The sequence below is a fragment of the Schistocerca nitens genome, chromosome 2, assembly GCF_023898315.1.
Source record: "Schistocerca nitens isolate TAMUIC-IGC-003100 chromosome 2, iqSchNite1.1, whole genome shotgun sequence".
Lineage (NCBI taxonomy): Eukaryota > Metazoa > Arthropoda > Insecta > Orthoptera > Acrididae > Schistocerca > Schistocerca nitens.
The window spans coordinates 239,401,021-239,417,630 of record NC_064615.1 but is presented as its reverse complement, the minus strand read 5'-3'; the positions used below and the strand labels follow the sequence as shown (position 1 = coordinate 239,417,630).

At 38.8% G+C, this 16,610-nt stretch overlaps 1 protein-coding gene across 2 annotated transcripts in view; it reads left to right on the top strand.

Moving 5' to 3' along the window:
* Nucleotides 1-16,610, top strand: part of LOC126235953 (esterase E4-like) — a 294,714-nt gene that overhangs the window by 250,076 nt on the left and 28,028 nt on the right. For both annotated transcript variants that reach the window (XM_049944927.1, XM_049944926.1), the window contains exons 2-4: nt 9,231-9,359; nt 10,937-11,096; nt 15,270-15,455. In XM_049944927.1, the coding sequence (XP_049800884.1) occupies nt 9,231-9,359; nt 10,937-11,096; nt 15,270-15,455 (475 nt within the window). The remainder of the gene's footprint in view (nt 1-9,230; nt 9,360-10,936; nt 11,097-15,269; nt 15,456-16,610) is intronic.

The following is a 16,610-nucleotide window of genomic DNA, read 5'->3' as shown; positions in this document are numbered from 1 at the left end:
TGGTACTGACTTCCTTCTGGCAGAAGAGAGTAGATCACAGCTGGGGGCTCACTGCATTAGCTTTGCTACACCTTGCTTCCAGGTCTTTCACTATGTTGCCATCCTGTGAGAATATGCATCCTAAGTACTTGAAACCGTCCACCTGTTCTAACTTTGTTCCTCTTATTTGGCACTCAATCCGTTTATATCTCTTTCCCACTGACATTACTTTCGTTTTGGAGATGCTAATCTTCATACCATAGTCCTTACATTTCTGATCTAGCTCTGAAATATTACTTTGCAAACTTTCAATCGAATCTGCTGTCACAACTAAGTCATCCGCATATGCGAGACTGCTTATTTTGTGTTCACATATCTTAATCTCACCCAGCCAGTCTATTGTTTCAACATATGATCCATAAATAATATGAACAACAGTGGAGACAGGTTGCAGCCTTGTATTACCCCTGAGACTACTCTGAACCATGAACTCAATTTACCATCAACTCTAACTGCTGCCTGACTATCTATGTAAAGACCTATAATTGCTTGCAAAAGATTGCCTCCTATTCCATAATCTCGTAGAACAGACAATAACTTCCTCCTAGGAACCCGGTCATATGCCTTTTCTAGATCTATAAAGCATAAATACAATTCCCTGTTCCACTCGTAACACTTCTCCATTATTTGCTGTAAGCTAAAGATCTGGTCCTGACAACATCTGAGAGGCCTAAACCCACACTGATTTTCATCCAATTTGTCCTCAACTAATACTCACCCTTTCCTTTCACCGCGTCCGGCCATCCTGATTTAGGTTTTCCGTGAATTCCCTAAATCGTTCCTGGCAAATGCCGGGATGGTTCCTTTCAAAGGGCACGGCCGACTTCCTTCCCTGTCCTTCCCTAATCCGATGAGACCGATGACCTCGCTGTCTGGTCTCCTTCCCCACAAACAACCAATCTTTTCTTTCAACAATACCTGAGAAGATTTTACCCACAACACTGATTGAAGAGATACGTCTGTAGTTGTTACAATCTTTTCTGTTTCCATGTTTACAGATTGGTGTGATTACTGTTTTCGTCCAGTCTGATGGAACGTGTCCCGACTCCCACGCCACTTCAATAATCCTGTGTAGCCATTTAAGACCTGACATTCAACTGTATTTGATGAGTTTCGACTTAATTTCATCCAACCCAGCCACTTTATTGCACTGCAATCTATTGACCATTTTCTCCAATTCCTCAAATGTGATCCTATTTCCATCCTCATTCCTATCCCATTGTACATCCAAATCTGAAACATTACTAATCGTATTTTCACCTACATTGAGCAACTCTTCAAAATATTCCCTCCATCTGCCCAAGGCATCAACAAGATTCACCAGCAGTTTTCCTGACCTGTCTAAAATACTTGTCATTACCTTCTTACCTCCCTTTCGAAGACTGCTAATTACACTCCAGAATAGTTTTCCAGCAGCTTGACCCAAAGTCTCCATCCTGTTGCCAAAGTCTTCCCAAGATTTCTTCTTGGATGTTGCAATTGTCTGTTTGGCTTTGTTTCTTTCATCAACATAACTTTCTCTGTCTACCTGAGTTCTAGTATGTTGCCATTTTTGATACGCCTTCTTTTTCCTTTTACAGGCTGCCTTGACTGTGTCATTCCACCAAACTGTTTGCTTCATCCTACCTTTACACATTACTGTTCCAAGACATTCTTTAGCCACTTCTAGGACTGTGTCCCTGTACCTTGTCCATTCCTTTTCCAATGACTGTAATTGACTACATTCAACTAACTGGTACCTTGCTGAGATCACTGTTATGTACTTGTGCCTGATTTCCTTATCCTGAAGTTTCTCCACTCTTATCCTCCTACATATGGACCTGACCTCCTGCACTTTCGGCCTTGCAATACCAATTTCACTGCAGATTAAATAGTAATCAGTGTCATCAAAGAATACACGTGTGTCCCTCACAGCCTTCCTGAATTCCTGATCTGTTATTATATAGTCAATGACAGATCTAGTTCCCCTGTTCTTATGTTTAAAAAAGGAGTTTGTGATTACTAAGCCCATACTGACACAGAAATCCAAGAGTTGTTTCCCGTTCCTGTTGGCCTCCATATCCTCTCCAAATTTACCCATAACCTTTTCATACCGTTCTGTTTGATTTCCAATCCTGGGATTAAAATCACCCATGAGCAGAACACTGTCCTTCTCTTTTACTCCAACAACAACATCACTGAGTGTGTCATAAAAACTATCCATCTTATCTTGATCTGTCTCTTCACAATGCGAATATACTGACACAATCCTAATTTTCTTGCTAGACACTGTCAAATCTATCCACATCAGTTGTTCGTTTATGTACCTTATTGAAACTATGCTGGGTTCCATTTCTTTCCTAATGTAAAGACCTACACCCCATTGTGCTATTCCTGCTTTGACTCCTGACAGGTAGACCTTGTATTCTCCCACTTCCTCTTCTTTCTCACCCCTTACCTGAATTTCACTAACAGCTAAAACGTCCAACCCCATCTTACTTGCAGCCTCTGCCAGCTCTACCTTCTTCCGAGAGTAGCCCTCATTGATATTATTAGCTCCCCATCTCGTTACCATTCGTTTGCCGAGTCGTATCTTAGGAGTCCCTGGTTTGTCAATTAGAGGTGGGACTCCGTCACCTCCAAAGGTCCGAGGCATTTTGCTCTGATTGTTGCCAGCATCATATTTTAAGTACCAGGGAAGCAGGTTGCTAGCCTTACTTGCCCCGGGTCCCATTGAGTTTTACCCCTAACGGTTGAGGGACTAACCAGTTATTTGGTAGTCTTTGCCGTCAGGTATCTTGCAAGTTGAAATGTCTGTCCTACAAGCTGATTTCTGTGCACCCCAATAGTTTTATAGACTTCAGTCATTGGGTTTCTGACAATGAAAGTTCTGATGAACTGGTAATTCTAGGTTGTTTTTTTATTCTTATCCACATGTTCAGCAATGATGGCTGTCTCATACAGAATATTACCAAGAATTGGTCACCAGTATGTGTTTGTGGGACAAGTACACCCTGTGATGTGGTGCATTGCTTGTGTCTTACTATTTTCTGGGAGCAATGTTTAGCCAGATGAAACAGCAGTATTCTGGAACTTAGTATGAAAGAGCTAAGGCTGATGATCTGAGGACAGTTTCACTGTCACCCCGGGTGATTCACGTTAAGTTCTGGAACGTATTATTCTGAGTTTTGATTTCATAGTCCTGAGATGAATTTTGTATGTCAAAGACATGTGTAGGATCATATCTAGATATTTTGGAATGTTGAAATATTGAAGAGTCTTGTAAGGTACTCATGCTGTGGTGTGAGGGAATCATTTCCATTGGAGAGGCTGTTCAGAGCGAGTTATTTTTAAAGCATTCACCCAATGAACCATGGACCTTGCCGTTGGTGGGGAGGCTTGCGTGCCTCAGCGATACAGATAGCCATACCGTAGGTGCAACCACAATGGAGGGGTATCTGTTGAGAGGCCAGACAAATGTGTGGTTCCTTAAGAGGGGCAGCAGCCTTTTCAGTAGTTGCAGGGGCAACAGTCTGGATGATTGACTGATCTGGTCTTGTAACACTAACCAAAACAGCCTTGCTGTGCTGGTACTGCGAACAGTTGAAAGCAAGGGGAAACTACAGCCGTAATTTTTCCCGAGGGCATGCAGCTTTACTGTATGGTTAATGATGATGGTGTCCTCTTGCGTAAAATATTCCGGAGGTAAAATAGTCCCCCATTCGGATCTCCGGGCGGGGACTACTCAAGAGGACGTCGTTATCAGGAGAAAGAAAGCTGGCGTTCTACGGATGGGAGCGTGGAATGTCAGATCCCTTAATCGGGCAGGTAGGTTAGAAAATTTAAAAAGGGAAATGGATAGGTTAAAGATAGATATAGGCCTAGTGGGAATTAGTGAAGTTCGGTGGCAGGAGGAACAAGACTTTTGGTCAGGTGAATGCAGGGCTATAAATACAAAGTCAAATAGGGGTAATGCAGGATTAGGTTTAATAATGAATAAAAAAAATAGGAATGCGAGTAAGTTACTACAAACAGCATAGTGAACACATTATTGTGGCCAAGATAGACACGAAGCCCACGCCTACTACAGTAGTACAAGTTTATATGCCAACTAGCTCTGCAGATGACGAAGAAATTGAAGAAATGTATGACGAAATAAAAGAAATTATTCAGATAGTGAAGGGAGATGAAAATTTAATAGTCATGGGTGACTGGAATTCGGTAGTAGGAAAAGGGAGAGAAGGAAACGTAGTAGGTGAATATGGATTGGGGGTAAGAAATGAAAGAGGAAGTCGCCTGATAGAATTTTGCACAGAGCACAACTTAATCATAGCTAACACTTGGTTCAAGAATGATAAAAGAAGGTTGTATACATGGAAGAAGCCTGGAGATACTGACAGATTTCAGATAGATTATATAATGGTAAGACAGAGATTTAGGAACCAGGTTTTAAATTGTAAGACATTTCCAGGGGCAGATGTGGACTCTGACCACAATCTATTGGTTATGAACTGTAGATTAAAACTGAAGAAACTGCAAAAAGGTGGGAATTTAAGAAGATGGTACCTGGATAAACTGACTAAACCAGAGGTTGTACAGAGTTTCAGGGAGAGCGTAAGGGGGAACAAATGGCAGGAATGGGGGAAAGAAATACAGTAGAAGTACAATGGGTAGCTTTGAGGGATGAAGTAGTGAAGACAGCAGAGGATCAAGTAGGTAAAAAGATGAGGGCTAGTAGAAATCCTTGGGTAACAGAAGAAATATTGAATTTAATTGATGAAAGGAGAAAATATAAAAATGCAGTAAATGAAGCAGGCAAAAAGGAATACAAACGTCTCAAAAATGAGATCGACAGGAAGTGCAAAATGGCTAAGCAGGGATGGCTAGAGGATAAATGTAAGGATGTAGAGGCTTATCTCACTAGGGGTAAGATAGATACTGCCTACAGGAAAATTAAAGAAACCTTTGGAGAAAAGAGAGCCACTTGTATGAATATCAAGAGTTCAGATGGAAACCCAGTTGTAAGCAAAGAAAGGAAAGCAGAAAGGTGGAAGGAGTATATAGAGGGTCTATACAAGGGCGATGTACTTGAGGACAATATTATGGAAATGGAAGAGGATGTAGATGAAGCTGAAATGGGAGATATGATACTGCGTGAAGAGTCTGACAGAGCACTGAAAGACCTGAGTCAAAACAAGGCCCCGGGAGTAGACAACATTCCATTAGAACTACTGACGGCCTTGGGAGAGCAAGTCCTGACAAAACTCTACCATCTGGTTAGCAAGATGTATGAGACAGGCGAAATACCATCAGACTTCAAGAAGAATATAATAATTCCAATCCCAAAGAAAGCAAGTGTTGACAGATGTGAAAATTACCGAACTATCAGTTTTATAAGTCACGGCTGCAAAATACTAACGCGAATTCTTTACAGACGAATGGAAAAACTAGTAGAAGCCAACCTAGGGGAATATCAGTTTGGATTCCGTAGAAATATTGGAATACGTGAGGCAATACTGACCCTACGACTTATCTTAGAAGCTAGATTAAGGAAAGGCAAACCTAAGTTTCTAGCATTTGTAACTTAGAGAAAGCTTTTGACAATGTTGACTGGAATACTCTCTTTCTAATTCTGAAGGTGGCAGGGGTAAAATATAGGGAGTGAAAGGCTATTTACAATTTGTATAGAAACCAAATGGCAGTTATAAGAGTTGAGGGGCATGAAAGGGAAGCAGTGGTTAGGAAGGGAGTGAGACAGGGTTGTAGCCTCTCCCCGATGTTATTCAATCTGTATATTGAGCAAGCAGTGAAGGAAACAAAAGAAAAATTCAGAGTAGGTATTAAAATCCATGGAGAAGAAATTGTAATTCTGCCAGAGACAGCAAAGGACTTGGAAGAGCAGTTGAATGGAATGGATAGGGTCTTGAAAGGAGGATATAAGATGAACATCAACAAAAGCAAAACGAGGATAATGGAATGTAGTCGAATTAAATCGGGTGATGCTGAGGGTATTAGATTAGGAAATGAGACACTTAAAGTAGTAAAGGAGTTTTGCTATTTGGGGAGCAAAATAACTGATGATGGTCGAAGTAGAGAGGATATGAAATGTAGATTGGCAATGGGAAGGAATGCGTTTCTGAAGAAGAGAAATTTGTTAGCATCGAGTATAGATTTAAGTGTCAGGAAGTAGTTTCTGAAAGTATTTGTATGGAGTGTAGCTATGTATGGAAGTGAAACATGGATGATAAATAGTTTAGACAAGAAGAGAATAGAAGCTTTTGAAATGTGGTGCTACAGAAGAATACTGAAGATTATATGGGTAGATCACATAACTAATGAGGAGGTATTGACTAGAATTGGAGAGAAGAGAAAATTGTGGCACAACTTGACTAGAAGAAGGGATCAGTTGGTAGGGAATATTCTGAGGCATCAAGGGATCACAAATTTAGTATTGGAGGGCAGTGTGGAGGGTAAAAATCGTAGAGAGAGACCAAGAGATGAATACACTAAACAGATTCAGAAGGATGTTGGTTGCAGTAGGTACTAGGAGATGAAGAAGCTTGCACAGGATAGAGTAGCATGGAGAGCTGCATCAAACCAGTCTCAGGACTGAAGACCAAAACAACAACAACAACCCAACATATCTGGGTCTGTTGTTTAGTGTTCCATCAGCCTCCATAAAGCTTCGATCCTGAGTCAACAAAGCAATATCACTGATGTAAATAAATTTCCTGGATTTCATTCATGGAAGATTGTATGTAAACAAATATAAAGGAATTGGGCCAAAACACCTTGTAAGATACCATCATTTCTACTTTTAGAATTCTCTGAGGAACCTGCAACTGAGGAAATTTTGCCAGTTACAGTGGTAAGTTTCTGACATAGAATGACAATGAATTTGGTAGGAGTCTGTCACGTAGGATGGTATCATAGGCTGCAGTTAGTCTAAGATGACCATCATGTTTCACTTCTGCTTCTCAAAGCCGTTTTTGATATGAGCTGCTATTGTTAGCACCTTTGGTCACATCCTCTTCCTAAACTAAGCCCAGCTAGCTCTATAGGAACATGTTTGTTGATGTCTGGACAGATTCTGTCATGGGTGAGTCTCTGCAGGAGCTTCAACATGACTCTAAGGAGACCAATGTGGCATTAGTCTTCAACTTTTGAGGAATCTTTGGTAAGCCTGTCTAAAATGATTCCTCTGTAGTCTCTGAGGGAGCAAAGATACCCAAAGAGGTCCATCTAAGGACCCTAAAGTTCTGCAATTTATTGTCCCCAAAGCAATTGTTTCATTTTGGCCAACTTCATGTTGCAATACTCACAATATTATTTCACCAGAGGCAGTATATTAATCTACCAGGAGCTAGCAAGTGGTGGTTTCATATTAAATTTGCAAGTGAGGCATTTAGGAGGAGGAGGTGCAGTGGCTTTTTTCTGAAGTGGCTGTTTTCCTCCTGAAACACAAATTTAAAGTAATCTGGAAATAATTAGCATATTATCAGTTTGAGTAGATTAGCACTAGTCATAAATTTATCATTAGTATACTTTACAGAAGTTGACAGTGGTGCCTGTTAACATATAACTTGATTCATCTGGCAACTCTGAAGGCTCTCTCTCATGATGGGATTTATGGAACATGATGTCTGAAGGAATGAATGCCACAGGCCTCCAGGTAACCTAGTACTTGGTAAACTAGCCTGCCAGGCCTTGAAGGGTTTTAGGAGAACATTTGAAGCTTTGCAGAGTTATAGAATTATTCCCACACCAGTCTCAAGTGGTTGTAAGCCTAAGCGCCTTGAATCTAATGACCAGTACATGTGATGACCATGTGACAGCAGGCCTCCAAGTCTTGAGCTGATATTGCCATTTGGTGGTCGGTCAGTCTCTGCATGACTTGTAAATAATTCAGTACCACAGGGTTGCATAAATTGATCTAGCACACTGTCTGCAATTTCAGTTGGTAATATTTTAGTATTTCATGTTCCAGTTCACCCAGGCACAGTTGCTTCATATTTAATTTCAGATATGGAGTTTCTTTAATTAATATGGTATAAAAGTTTTTTTTGCTGGCAACAATCTGAATGAAATTGAGAATACATAAATGTATTGTTGTTTTATTTTCCTCTCTTTATCATGGATCTTTCTGTGTGCTAAATAATAGCATGATTCATTTCATAATCTGGCATAATGCATGGAATGATAATGTACACATGATCCCTTGCTACATCAAAAAAAGTATGAGAAAATCCTCTATTAATATTTTTCATTTAATAATAGTTGACCATAATTCCTGAATAAACTTTTCAAGGTCAGCCTGTTTAGATGACAAAAAGGACAGCTTTTGTAACCAGGTCCTAACAGAATTATGCCTTTTAAATCTTCATAAAGTTTCATACATTTTAAACAACTAGTTACAACAGTTTGTAGTGTCTGACATAACCTTGAGGACGAAACTGGTATAATTAAACAAATATTAAAGCATGTAAGATATAGCTAAAGAGAAATTCAGCAGCATTGGGACAGTAACAGATGCATTTCACTGTGCTTTTCAGAGACAATGTGTAAGCTAATGAAAATTTCCAGTTTTAATATTATTATCATGTTTATAATTATATATAATTCAGCTCAGTGGATTGTCAGATTTAAACTGAAAGGTTGTTAGAGTTTATTCTGTAACTTTTCACTTCTTTCACCTCTGGTTATCAGTTGTTAATATGAAAGCCGCTAAGTTGTGCCATTCCTTGGAGTTCACATTAAACTGTCGATCCCCTTATATCTGGGTGTATAAATCATTCAAAGGTTGGAGGAAGACAAAACATACCACCTCAAACAGGACCGTGCCCTAGTAAAGCTGTGTGGTGGTCAAACAAAGCTTCAGATCTCTCCCACTCTCTGTCTCATTCTTTGCTTTTTAGGCATTAATATCTAATCTTCTATACGTCTATCAAATATCTCCAAGTCAGAGGTAGTGTAGTTCATTTAACTCTCACACTAAAAACTAAAACAACCATGATTTTTTTGTCATTTTATGACAGCCATGATTGCTACATTTGTTAAAAAAAATTCATTTGTAAACATAATCATATTTGAATTCATACATCACTGATTGTATCATTTGGTCCCCTTTAGAAATTAATAACACTAAACAGATAAAACATAGACAAGCAAAATAAAGGTTGAGGATAATTTATCACATGTATCTGAATTTTTAGCCTCCAGTGCCACTGAACCCATGGGATGGTGTAACAGATGCCACAAAAGATGGAGCAAGATGTCCTGAGAGAGAGAACACCAATGAAACCTCTGAAGACTGTTTGTTTCTCAACGTATACACTACAAAGGTAAGTAAAACTATATGTGTGATAGAAAATTGCTACCTGCTGTAGAAAATATGTAACAATAACATGTTATAGGATATGTTCCGACAAATGTTGGTCTACGTATTGAACTAACAGCAATTGCTAACATAGGACCAGTGAAGCTGGACACAAAAACATTCAGCATTCGGAGATAGAAGGTATTTCATAACCTCAGAAAGGCAGCCAGTAAGAAAAAGAAAGTAAAAAGAAAGAGGTGTATGAGATGCATAAACGAAAAACTTACTACTGAAGCCTTAGGTTAAGGGGGCTGAAGAAAAACGAACTTCAAACACCTTTTCTGCACCTCATATTACTCCTAACCCAGCAATTTGAATGCCGTTTCATACTATAAACTAACTGTATTTATTATCAGGGACTATTTCATCCACCTTTTGTGTCAATCAGAGGAGTATCAATGGGTGTGATAGACAGGCTGGTCAGAAACAGTCTGAAAATCTTGTAGGGTGTTTCACAGGAGGTTGTGCTGAGAAAAAATTGTAAGAAAAAAATTTGATACTTGTGGCATTTTAGAGTTATTTAGCACTGAAGTTAGCCAATCACACTTTTACATGCACAAATTCAAGTGGCTTGCAAGAGACAGTGTCGCCATACATGTTCTTTGTTTAGTTCCTACAGCCGAAGAAGAGAGTGATACAAGAATTGGACATAATAATGATTGAACCTAAGGCAAAGTCTGAACAGCCTTGTGCGCTATCATCTATGCAACGAGAACAACTGACACTAATAGTATGCGGCAGGCTGCTTGAATTTGTGCACACAGTGATCTGATTGGCTAACTTGAATGCTAAATAACTCAGAAACGTTACAATGTATTGATATTTTTCTTAACAATTATTTCTCAGAAAAACCTCCCCTGCAGTACCCTTAAAAGCTTTTCAGACTGATTCTGATCACCCTGTATTTTCCTGCTGGGGTTATGTGGGCTCTGATCTAATTTCTCACCTAACTAGTTCCTCATGTAACTTATATCTCCAATTTTGAGCAAACTTTTAGTATTTACACATTAAATGTCTAATGCAAATTGTATTACTTTTAGCTGTTGTTTTAGGGGTAAGATTTTTTCTTGTATGGAAAGACAGCTGATTGTACTGCCATTACTGTTTCTTTCACTTTTCAAACTGCAGTGATAGTTGGTTGTATTTTCATTCAGATGAAAGTAAATAGTGCAACACTTCTGAAGACTGATTTAAATATTATGCTGCAAGATTTAATAGGCATAATCACAACTGAAGTTGAAAGCAGCTGACTCACATATGAATTTTGCACAATGTGCAGTCACAAAGTCTTTAATAATGCTTCTACAATATGCTTAGTAATAAGCTTGTTTTGCAGACTGCATAATCTTTTGATCATTGTTGCACATGCCAAGAAAATATTCTGCATGGTTATAATGAAAATGAAAGCATGATCAGTTTAGCACAGCTTATGTCAAATGAAGGAAATGGTTATAACTGTACAGTCTGTTTGTCTTTCATAATAATTAATGTAGACACACAGAAATGACACTCATTAATGTATACTCCTTTTTATAATTCCAGTTGCCAGACAGTACTGGAAACCCAAAGAGACCAGTAATGATCTTCCTGCATCCTGGTGCCTTCTATCTATTTAGAGGAACAAGTGACCTTTTTGGTCCTCAGTACCTCTTGGATGAGGATATAGTTCTTGTGACTCTCAACTACAGGCTTGGGGCTTTAGGTAAGCTGTCCCCAGGAACAGCATATTCTCCTTTAACCACACACACACACACACACACACACACACACACACACACACATACAGAGAGAGAGAGAGAGAGAGAGAGAGAGAGAGAGAGAGAGAGAGTTTCAAAGGAACCATCCTGGCATTTGCCTGAAGTGATTTAGGGAAATCATGGAAAACCTAAATCATGATGGCCGGCGCCGGTTTGAACTGTTGTCCTCCCGAATGCAAGTCTAACCACTGCACTACCTTGCCCAATAGGTAAGTGAGCTTTTCTAGATCCAAGAGGGGCACCATGGGACCTGTGTTAGTAATAAAAAGGCACCATGACAGCTGTGGACTGCCTGAACATTATTGTGCACCACCTGCAGCATCCCTTCATGCTTGATGTCCTCCCTGAGTGCGATGGCTTCTTAAAGCAGGATAACCAATCATGTCACAAGGCCAGAATCATGCTCCAGTGATTTGAGGAGCATGACAGTAAACTCACATTGATATACATGAAACATATGTACAGTTGCGAATATCATCAGCTGTATAATGGAATAACACAATGAAATTTTGTGCTGGACTGGAACCCAAATTTTGCACATATTGGATGGTCGCCAAACCAATTGGGCAATCTGAGCACTATTCATGGGCAGACCCAAACTTCCATATGTTGTCAGCCATGTGTCTACAACCTGTACTCACAGGCACTGCAATATTGTATCACGTTGATGTCTTGGCCACCAAGTTTGTCTGTTATGAACCCATTGGAACATATCCAGGACATTATTGGGCAACAGCTCCATGCCCACAAACCAGCAGCCCTTAATTTACAGAAGTGGTTTGTGTGTAGATATCTGGTTCCACATCTCCTGAAACCTACCAATCCAGGTCATGCAGAATCCCAGCTGTAACAATATTATGAAAAGGACAGTTACTACTCACTGTATAATAAGGGCTTTAGCTGCCAGAGACAGTGATCTCGTGTGTGTGTTTTTTGTCTATTTTCAATGCAGACCTTTTTTTGACAGCTCACTTTCCCGCAGTCGTTTTATTGTGCCTGTCTGCGACTCAGCATTTCCTCTACACAGTGAGCAGCAACTATGCTTTTCACAATATTATTACATTCCAGCCTAGATTTTCCATGTTACAGTCACTGCTGTATTGCATTAAAGAAAAAGCAAATGGATATTCACAATCATAAAACACTTAGTTTAGTATCACAGCTCTGTCGCGCATTAGTTTCACAATGAATATTGATAAGTCTGCTCACCATCTACTGTTCCAGACTTCACTCTAATATACTTTTTCCAAAATGGCAAGAGACTTCAATATTGCTAGCATGGTTATAAATGCATAATTTGCAAAATATGTAAATTCTCAATCTCAGCTCAGCTCCTCTTATAAATCAGTCTGCTACGCTTAACTGACCTTACAGTTTCTGAATTGCCTAATGACCAGACTTGAGAAAAACATAATTATTTTATTTGACTATTTTAAATTGTAAACATTTTTTGGCTCATTGCTTCTATACAGAAGCCCATAGTTTTTTAGTACTACTAAAAACATTGATTTCTGCATATAGAAGCATTAGGGAATGTATTCAGTGTTAACTTATCATGCATAGCCATTCTGCAAACCGGTTTGACCTGCCACCTGCAGAACTTACTATGGATCACTGTATGTATTCTGGATTTTCAATCATTAAGGTAATTTAAACATGATCCTGCACATAAGAGTGAATTTTGAAGATGTGTGTATTTCTAATAGTATGGACAGAAAACAGAAACAAATGATTCACGTATTACTGGAAAATTCTTGGTGGGACTTAAGGTGCAAAAGATGTATTATGTAAACAGTGGCTTTATGTTACACAGTTTCACTAACTTGCATCTTAGTTTTCATATGCAAAATCCTACATCAATGCTTAATATAATTTACTCTCATTTTTATAACCTTATCACTACAGTGCAAGGTGGATAAACATGTTTTGTATCACAAAGTATATCAAGTACATGCACTGAAATACTAGAGAAATGTTAAGCAAAATTATGAGTGTTAACTATGTTAAGCATTCTACCCCTATATCTATATTTGCAAAGAAGTGCCCCAATTTAACCCTTGTACCATTGAAAAGATGAGTGAAATCACTACTAATGCCAGTGATATTGAGAAACAACTGAAATTGTTGAAATTGAACAAACCTCCATGGCCCAATGGAATTCCTATCAGAGTCTATACTGAATTTGTGGCTTAGTTAGCCCCTCTTCTACCTATAATCTATCATAGATCCCTCGAACAAAAAATTGTCCCCATAAGATGGAAGAAAGCACACATAACACCTGTCTACAAGAAGGGTTGTAGGAGTGATACACAAAACTGCCATCCAGTATCTCTGACACTGATTTGTGGTAGAATCTTAGAAAATATTCTGAGTTCAAACATAATGAAGTATCTCAAACAGTATCTCTTCCATGCCAACCAGCAAGGATTCTGAGAACATCGATCATGTGAAATCCAACTCGCACTTTTCTCACATGAGAAACTGAAAGCTTTGGATGAAGGTGGTCAGGTAGGAGTAGTATTTCTTGATTGCCAAAAAGCATTTGACTCAGTATAACACATACCATAATTGTCAGAAGTTTGAACATATGCAGTAACAAGTGAGATTTGTGACTGGGTTAAGGAGTTTTTGGTAGGGAGGACACAGTATGTTATCTTGGATGCGGAGTCATCATCAGAAGTACAAGTAACTTTGGGTGTGCCCCAGAGAAGTGAGTTGGGACCCTTGCTGTTAATATTGTATATTAATGACCTTGTGGACAATATTAATAGTAATCTCAGATTTTTTGCAAATGATGCAGCTATCTATAATGAAGTACGGTCTGAAAGAAGCTGCATGAATATTCAGCAGTCAGATTGTGACAAGATTTCAAAGGGATGCAAAGACTGACAACTTACTTTCATTATTCGGCAATGTAAAACTGTGCACTTCACAAAATGAAAGATATATAATATCACCATAATATCACTGAGCCACAGTTCGAATCAGCCAGTTCATACAAATACCTGGTTGTAACAGTTTGTAGGGATATGAAATGGAATGATTACATAGGCTCTGTTGTGGGTAAAGCAGGTGGTACACTTCGGCTTATTGATAAAATACTGGGGAAGTGCAATCAGTCCACAAAGGAGATCACTTACAAGTAATTTGTGTGACCCATTCTTGAATACTGCTCAAATGTGTGGGACCCATACCAAATAGGACTAACAGGAGATATTAAACATATACAGAGAAGGACAGCATGAGTGGTCACAGATGTGTCTGAGCCAATGGAGAATGTTACAGTCAAGCTGAAGAAACTAAACTGAGAAACTGTTGACAATAGACATAAATTAACCCCATGGAAGTCTACAAATGAGGTTTCAAGAACTGGCTCTGAATGATGACTCTAGGAATATACTACAACCCCCTATGTAGCACTCACATACGGATCATGAGAAGAAGATTAGAATAATTACAGCATGCACAGAGGCATCAAACAATCATTCTTCTTGCACTACATACGTGAATGGAACAGGAAGAAACCCTAATAACTGGTACAGTAGGACATACCATCTGCCATGCATTTCAATGTGGTTTGCAGAGAAAAAGCCTCTAAGTGCACGGTAATTAGTCTAATCTTGTCTTCATGGTTCCTATGGAAGCAAGAGAGGTGTTTGCAGTATATTCATAGTTTCCTTGCTTAATGCTGGTTATTGAAACTTTGTAAATGAGTTTTCATGAGATAGTTGGCATCTATCTTGAGGATCAGACAGCTCAGGGTTTTCAGTATCAATATGATGCTCTCCCATTGGTCAGTCAAACCTTTAACCATTCCTGCCGCTGTTATTTTTATACATTCAGTATCTTGAACTTGAGCGATATTTTAGGATGGATGCCACAACTGTAGGATTTTGCAAATAAAGACTTATATGAAAGATAGTGAGTACTGCCACTGTGTGTTGCTGTTGATAAGTTTGTAATAAAAATTGCTTCTTTATTGCTCTTTGATCATTCAGTGGCTGGTGAATAATTTTTTTCTTTGCATGTTGAAGTAGTATGACTCTCTAAATAATGTTTAAATAGACATAAAATATTGTTGATTATAAAAATTGGGACTACATGTTATCATATTACAGGTTTCTTAAGCACTGGAGATTCAGTTCTTCCTGGGAACAATGGATTTAAGGATCAGGTGATGGCTCTCAAATGGGTACAGCAGAATATTGCTTCGTTTGGAGGTGACCCAGACAATGTGACAGTCAGTGGTTACAGTGCAGGGTCCGCCAGTGTATATCTGCACATGCTGTCTCCAATGTCTAGAGGTATATAGCAATTATCATAATATTGATATTATAAGGTAGTAAGTACAAGGGTAAGTCAATTATCATCCACAAAGTAGTTAAAAATGTTTATTGTGATCAAATAGGAAACTTACAAGAACATCATTTTTAACATAGTCTCCTGGCATTTCAATGCACTTGGTCCATTGTTGTACAAGCTTCCTGATGCCCTCACAGAAGAAGGTTCTCGGTTGATCTGTGAGCCAGGAATGCACCGCTTCTTTCACTGCTTCATCTGAGGCAAATCGACAGCTCCTTAATGCTTGTTTGAGTGGACCGAACAAGTGATAGTCAGAAGGGGCAAGATCTGGACTATATGGAGAATGATCCAGTACTTCAAACTTGAGTTTCTGGAGCATTTCAGCAGTGTCCAAGTGCTTTTGTTTATGCAACTGTGTGAGCTATTTTGGGACCCATCTTACACAAACTTTATGAAACCCAAGTCTGTTGAGGATGATTTCATAGGCAGAACCATAAGTAATTTGCAGATGATGTGCCACTTTGTTAATAGTTAATTGTCTGTCTAAGAGAATCATTTCATGTGAATGCTCAATGGTTTCTTCATTTGTGGGGGTAAACAGTCGTCCAGCTCCTTCAACATGCGTAACACTTGTGCGACCATTTCAGAATTTTTCAATCCATTCGTGGACACTCCATTGTGGCAAAACACTGTTCCTGTACTGTACCGAAAGTCTTCGATGATTTTTGGCCTCTGATATGCCTTCTGACCACAAAAAATGGATCACTGAATGTTGCTCTTCTTTGGTGCAAATAGACAGCGGAGTACCCATTATTAATAACACGGTAGTAACAACAAAACTAACATAGCAGCTTGAAAATTGCAAAGATATAATAACAAATAAACAAAGCATGGATCATCAATGTAAAATGACTGTATTACCAAAATAAACAAAAATATAACTAAATTGCAGATAATAATTGACTTACCCTCGTACAAATCACGAACTTAACTAAATGTTTTTGAAATGCAGGGAAAAAGAGTACCATGTTGAATAGAAATCTGAAAATGGAAATTGAAATAAAATGAAATTATGTTTTTTTTTTAATCACAACAAGGTCAAAGTACAGCATTTTTCATATTACTGACAGCAGTTTTGAGGACCAATAATCATACTG